Raw genomic sequence first — 7,319 nt, forward strand, 5'->3', positions numbered from 1 at the left:
TTCTCAAAAAAAAAAAAAAATACACATTTTGACTTTTACTCTGAACATTATGATATATTTCCTCAAATTAAGGGACAATTTAACAACTGCTTAATTTAAATAAAACTAAAATCTATCATCAGAATTTCCTAAACTCAAACACCACACAGCTCACTTTTTGTTTTTTTTTTTCCTTAAGTTGCAACTTATTAAATTAATATTTTATTAGGATATTAAGCTTCAAGACTCTTGAATAAGGGATAATATTTAATTTAGATAAAATTTTATTATCTACGTTTTAGAAATTTAAATTCTACTCCCACTAATAATATGTAAGGACCAAAAATTCATAAAACTAGCTTAAAAACGTTACTGCTGCTTTATTCACTTAAAAGTCCTCAGACAATACATTTGGTAGAGAGGGTTCAACAACAAAAAGCCCCTTTCTATAATGTCCCAACTCTTATTTATACTATCTGCTCTTTTCATCATGGCCCTACACCTCACAATCTACTACGTTTTTCCTTCTGACATATTGTCTATCGGTAATGGAGCGAGTTCTAGCTTTGCGTTCAACATTCGGAGTCATATCCACATTAATGCGGCGGATTGATCGGTATCTTCCAATTAATGCGGCCGAGAATGGTTGTTCTTGGGCATTTAATGCATCCATCCCTCTAACTTAGCCTACCACCTTCGGATATTTGTAACCCTTATGTCAGCAATGCCCATGCCACATCATCTTCGGGTATTTTCAGGTAACTTCCCTTACTCCTTTGCTCCATCTTCGGGTCTTCGGGTTCTTGGGTCCTCGGCACCTCACAATAGCCCCTTTAACACTTGAGTTATTAATGATTAGTTAATAACTAAGTTTTAACACCTTACACACGCTTCTAACCTTCCCTTTGTTTTCACACGTATAGCGAATCTCTTCACTGCCCCATGACCGCGCACAGCGCCCTCGTATCCCACGATGGAGCATTTATGGAACCTGGCATTTCTTTTTCCCACGCACGTTCTACGGCTGGATGGGTAATGTACGGTCCAGATCCCGCTTTCAATTATGAGCGGGAAAGTTACCGCTCTTATTTCTTTTACCCCTCCCCTATAAAAGCACACCCTTTGGCTTGATGTGGCTCATTTTGGCATTTCGAAGGATTGAAAGAAGAGTGAGCTCCCGAGGACCATCTTTAAGCGATCTTCAGAGGTGTGTTCCTTTTCCTTTCGTTTCTCTCTATTTGCTTGCTTCTCTTCTCTTACCGCGGGGATTAATGGGTAGGTACGCTAAGCTAGTAAACACGGATGAGGCAAAGGCTGCCTTTAAAAACCGGTATAGGATCCCTGATGACGTAACCATCACGTATTGTGAGGAAGAAGAAATTCCACTCGCACCTCGCCCCCCTGAGTCCGTTTTAATTCCTATGATTGCGTTCATCGAGGGGGGCATGGAAATTCCTATGGGTAGGGTAACCAGAGATTTTTTAATAAACTACAGGCTTACCCCCTCACAATGTTCCCCAAACGTCCTTAGAATCTTAGGATGCGTAGACGCACTTAACCGAAAGATGGGGACCAATTTGACATGGCAAGATGTAAACAGGGTGTACAAGCGCAAAAAGGGGATAGGACTAAATACTACATGAAATGTAGATTTCCTTAGTTAGGTTGATCTCCTGCTTACCCGATTCGAGTAAAGGGATGGACGAAGATTACCTTGTCGTTTCGGGCAGCGCATGATGGCTTACACCGCCCAGACCGTGAAGGGACGCCGGGTAGTACTCCCGAAGGCGACTGGCACTTAGGAATGACCAAAATTTTCATATGTTATGCTTTGCTTAACTTATTCATTCTAACCATTTCGTTTCTTATTGCGGGCGATTTCCACCTTTGCTCCGTTGCTCTGCTGTAAATCGAGCTAATCTAAACCGGATTCTTCGTTCAGAGATATTTGTACACCGGGACGGACAACTCCGAGCAGCCCACATTATCCTCGGGTACACACCATCCACTAAACGCTTCCAAAGCCCGAAGAACGTAATCAGAGCAAGAGACTTACGCTTAGCTCGGATTGACGTTGCGGCCCCTGGATTTTTATTGCTCGCACCTCCTCCTGCAGGAACTCAAGACGCACAGCTTCCAGCCCCTCTTGCGGCCCAGTTAGTTTATCCCCGCTTGGACCAGGCCACTAATCTTGTAGCCGAGGAAAGAGTTGATACGCCCGAGCCAAATCCTCCCGAGGTGACCGAGAACGATTTCGAGGTGTTCTACCGCCCAGACGCTCCTTCTAGCTCCAATCCATCAACCAGCGAAATGGGTTTTCAAGAGAAGGTGCCCGACTTGTTGGCCTTGCTGCAGGCGCACGCGGGCGACTCGTCACCGGCGGTTCCGGTTCCTCCTCGTCCGATCATTCCAGCTACTACCCGTGCACTTTCCTCGGAGGCGACGGATAAGAAACGGAAAAGGGGCCAGAGTAGCAAGCATGTGATAGAAATTGAAGAAGGGGAGAATCTCGACCCTTCCGTCAAAGATACCAGGGCTGCGAAAGCCCTTTCCAAGAAGTTTGTTCCTCTTGGTTCGTCTAAGGACCCCGATGTGAGCCTACAAAGAAGGCGTTAGCCAGCGACCCAACTTACTCTCGGTTCGGGCGGCCACCTTATGGATGACGCGAACTGAGGGACCCAAGAAGGGAAGCTCGAGCACTGGTGGCCGAGTGTCTAGAGAAGGCTCTATGCCTTCTAGAGGATATGGCGAATTAAGATCCTTCCGAAGTAAGAGGGAGGTTTTCTTGTCTTTGAAGCGGGACTTAGCCAAGGTATTTTTTCAAGCCTTTACACAATTTATACATGAATTTAACTCTTTATTATGACTAACTCTTTTTTACTCGAATACATCATAGGCGGTCCAAGCTTCATTCATGGGCGAGGAATGGGTAGATCACTCTTGGATCTTGCCGAAAAGGCGATCGGAATGCGGCGGCGCCAGTGAAGGCGCGGAAGAAGAGTCGAAATTTGAACTTGAAAGAGACCCTCGCCCCACTGTCCAGGGTAGAGAAGGCTCACAAGAATCTTTGAGTCGGCCCTGAAGAGTTACGAGTCTCAAGCAAACCTTGCTCTTGAGGCTCAGAAACAAGCTCAAAGTAGACTTGCTCTTACTGTCGTTGAGCTTAAGCAAGCGCAAGATAAGCTGGCCGCCAAGGAGCAGGAACAGGCCGTAGCGGAACAAGCAGCATACGATGCAGGAATGAAAAAGGCTTCGGATAGCTTGGCCGCCCAACTCAAAGGTGTTGCTAGAGCGTTTTTCCTGGAGGTATGGGGTCATGCCTTGGACGCTGCTGGGGTAGCTGCCGATGCTGGACTTCGAGCTCCAGATAGTGTTTACTATCCTTCAGCATTACGGCTTGTTCCTGATCCCCCCATGCCACCAAGTGAAACAGCTGAGCCTGCTCCTGTCCCTGATCCTTCTGATGCAGCAGCTTCCAAAGGCCATTCTCCCCCAGCCCAGTCCGTGGAAGGGGTAGTTGAGGGTGATGGGGCTGAAGAGCCAAAAAAGAAGAAAAAAGATAAAGAACCAGAGAAAAGGAAGGACAAACAGCATGTTACTTAGTCATTCTATCATGATTGTTTCCTTCTTCTTTTTGCTGTTTTCTTATTTCTTTTTTTTTTGGATGTAAGGGACTATATATAATTGCCCCAATTTTGTAACAGATCTTTATTAAGAGATTGATGTTTAGTCCTTTTCTATTGTTTCAAACACAAGTCTCATTTCAATGTACTACTATGCAACTGTTACCTTATACGCATTCAGAAGCTTACTAAAAAAGATCATAATACTACTTTAATTTGTTCATTGTACTTGTGATTTTTAAGAAACGCGAAAAGTTTAACCTAAGTTCCATAACTTCATTACTCAACCTTTTGACGTTTGAGAGAGAAGGCATAAAATCCAATATGATAACAAGCAACGAGACTTAATGATTTATTTATGCTACTGCTTTAGATGTTTGAGATTCTTTAGCCTTAATCTTGTTGGATTTACAACTCCTGTGTAATGGTTTGCTAGTGATTAATTTTTAGACTTGTGGCCCGAGGACCGAACAAGCACTAAGGTCATTTTAACACTTAGGTTTTTTGCAAGTGACTAATTTCTCTTAGACTTGTGGCCCGAAGAGCCGGACAAGTACTAAGGTCACTTTAACACTTAGTTTTTTGCAAGTGATTAATTTCTCTTAGACTTGTGGCCCGAGGAGCTGAACAAGCACTAAGGTCAGTTTACCACTTATGCTTTTGGAAGTGATTAATTTCTCTTAGCCTTGTGGCCCGAGGAGCCGAACAAGCACTAAGGTCAGTTTAACACTTATGCTTTTGGAAGTGATTAATTTCTCTTAGCCTTGTGACCCGAGGAGCCGAACAAGCACTAAGGTCAGTTTAACACTTATGCTTTTGGAAGTGATTAATTTCTCTTAGCCTTGTGGCCCGAGGAGCCGAACAAGCACTAAGGTCAGTTTAACACTTATGCTTTTTGCAAGTGATTAATTTCTCTTAGACTTGTGGGCCGAGGAGCCGAACAAGCTCTAAGGTCAGTTTAACACTTAAGCTTTTAGAAGTGATTAATTTCTCTTAGCCTTGTGGCCCGAGGAGCCGAACAAGCACTAAGGTCAGTTTAACACTTATGCTTTTGGAAGTACAGAATTGAAACAAACAAAAGCCTCACACAAAAGGAGATTCTTTTCTTAATAATAATATCGTCGTAAGTTGTTTACATTCCAAGGGCGAGGAATCACCCTTCCATCCAGATCCTCTAAACGATAAGCCCCTACACCTGCCATTGAGGTAATTCTATACGGCCCCTCCCAGTTAGGACCCAACTTTCCCCAAGCGGGATTTTTTGCTACCCCCACTACCTTTCTTAGTACCAAATCTCCTGGTACAAAGGGCCTGGTCCTAACTCCCTTGTCATATGTCTGTTTGAGCTTCTGCTGATAGTTGCCCAACTTCACATTGGCTATTTCTCTACTTTCCTCAATGGTATTCAAACAATCATACACCATATCGTGATTGGTCGCTTCGTCATACTGGTCGGACTTCAGGGTGGGAAAACCTAACTCTAATGGTATTATAGCTTCCATTCCATACGTCATTGAAAAGGGAGTCTCGCCTGTTGATCTTCGGGGTGTAGTGCGATAAGCCCATAATACATGAGGTAATTCTTCTACCCAGCCTCCTTTAGCATCATCCAATCGTTTCTTCAAACCTGCCAAGATGACTTTATTTGTTGCTTCGGCCTGTCCATTTCCTTGGGGATAGTACGGTGTGGAATATCCATTTCGTATTCCCATTTCTGCGCAGTACCGCCGGAAAACCTTGCTATCAAATTGAAGACCATTATCAGATATCAATGTGTGAGGGACCCCGAAGCGAGTTATGATATTTTTCCAGATGAATCTTTTTGCATCCACATCCCTAATGTTGGCTAACGGCTCGGCCTCCACCCATTTCGTGCGATGTCCGTGCGACGATGAGCCATCTCCTATTACCCGTTGCCCGAGGAAACGGCCCGACGATATCTAAACCCCACTTAGCAAAGGGCCATGGGCTGGACAACGGATTTAAGTTACCTCCTGGTTGATGTACATTAGGCGCAAACCTTTGACATTGATCACACTTCTTGGCATAATCTTGAGAGGTTCTCTGCATGCTTGGCCACCAATACCCTTGGGTCATGGCTCTATGAGCTAATGATCTTCCTCCAGTGTGGCTCCCACACACACCCTCATGCAATTCTTCCAGCAAAGGTTCCACGACTTCAGGATGTACGCAAAGGAGGTACGGCCCTGCATAGGAACGCCTATAGAGTTTTTGCTCCTCCGATAACCAATAACGGGGTGCGCTTCTTCGTATCGTCTCGGCCATTTTTCCATCTTCAGGTAGAATTCCGTGCTGCAAGAAAGCTATAATTGGGTCCATCCAGCTTGGGCCTACATGAATGCTGTGAACCCGTACTGCCGGGATGTTAGTCAAGCTAGAGGACAGCAAATCTTCCACCATAACCATACGCGGTAACTTCGATCCCAGCGAAGTGGCTAACATTGCTAATGAATCAGCATGAGAATTATGTCCCCTTGGGACTTGCTGCACCTTGAAACTGTCAAACAAACCCAACACCCCTTGGACTCGTTTCAGATAACTTTTCATCCGCTCATCTTTTGCCTCAAATTCTCCATTAACTTGCCCGACCACCAATCGGGAATCACAGAACACCCTCACCACTTTTCCTCCCAAATGTCTAACCATCTGGGAGCCCACCAAGAGAGCCTCATACTCGGCCTCATTATTAGTTGCTGGGAATCCCAACCTCAATGACTTTTCAATGACTAGCTTCTCGGGGGATATTAACACAACTCCAACCCCGGCTCCCTTTCGATTTGATGCCCCATCCGTGTAGACTTCCCATGGAGTGATATCTTCCATTCTAATGGACATTATTGTCACCACGGCATCTTCGGGGTGAACCTGACCATCTGTGAACTCGGCCACGAAGTCGGCAAGGATTTGCCCTTTGATAGCTGTCCGGGGCATATACTTGATATCATAAGCTCCCAGCTTGGTCCCCCACTTTGCTACACGACCCGTATAATCCGACTTCCGCATGATAGCTTGTAGAGGCAACTGAGTGAGTATTACCACGGTGTGAGCTTGGAAGTAATGAGGCAATTTCCTTGTTGCGTGCACCACGGCTAGAAGCGCTTTTTCCAGCAGTAGGTATCACTGTTCAACTTCTTGCAAAGACTTGCTGACATAGTATATTGGTTTCTGGACCCCGTCATCATTCCGTATTAAGACAAGACTTACGGAGTGATTTGTGACGGCTAGATAAGCATATAGCACTTCTTCCTTCTCGGGCTTCGATAATATCAGCGGTTTAGATAGGTATTGCTTTAAATCCTCAAAAGCCAAATTGCATTCATTAGACCACTGAAAATCTTTCCACCTGTGCAAAAGGCGATAAAATGGGCGGCACCTGTCTGCGGACCGTGAAATGAACCTGTTCAAGGCTGCAATCGTGCCAGCTAACTTCTGCACTTCTTTCGGGTTCCGAGGGGGATGCAATCCTAAGACAGCCTTAATTTGGTCAGGATTAACTTCAATGCCCCGATGAGTAAACATGTACCCTAAGAATTTTCCCGAGCCCACTCCGAAAGAACACTTTGATGCATTCAAGCGTAACTTATACTTTCTTAACACCGAGAAAGTCTCCTGCAAATCTGACAAATGGTCTTCTGTCTTCTTACTTTTGATTACCATATCGTCGATATAAGCTTCCATATTACGTCCCAACTGCGC

General features: G+C 44.9%; 1 protein-coding gene across 1 annotated transcript; it reads right to left on the bottom strand.

Moving 5' to 3' along the window:
- Positions 1-5,223: 5,223 nt before the first annotated feature.
- On the bottom strand, positions 5,224-6,554 carry LOC142628648 (uncharacterized). The gene is made up of 2 exons (XM_075802702.1): positions 5,747-6,554; positions 5,224-5,342 (listed from the first exon to the last, which is right to left on the bottom strand). The coding sequence occupies exons 1-2, from the start codon at positions 6,552-6,554 to the stop codon at positions 5,224-5,226; spliced, it is 927 nt and encodes a 308-aa protein (XP_075658817.1).
- Between the last annotated feature and the right edge of the window lie 765 nt (positions 6,555-7,319).

Source organism: Castanea sativa, chromosome 1, assembly GCF_040712315.1.
Source record: "Castanea sativa cultivar Marrone di Chiusa Pesio chromosome 1, ASM4071231v1".
Lineage (NCBI taxonomy): Eukaryota > Viridiplantae > Streptophyta > Magnoliopsida > Fagales > Fagaceae > Castanea > Castanea sativa.

Excerpts from the sequence above, each read along its gene's own strand:
- LOC142628648 (XM_075802702.1), bottom strand. The coding sequence starts at position 6,554 with ATGCCCCGGACAGCTATCAAAGGGCAAATCCTTGCCGACTTCGTGGCC. Across the intron at positions 5,343-5,746 it reads GCTGGAAGAATTGCATGAGG|CAAGGTTTTCCGGCGGTACT; the intron begins GTGTGTGTGGGA and ends TCAATTTGATAG.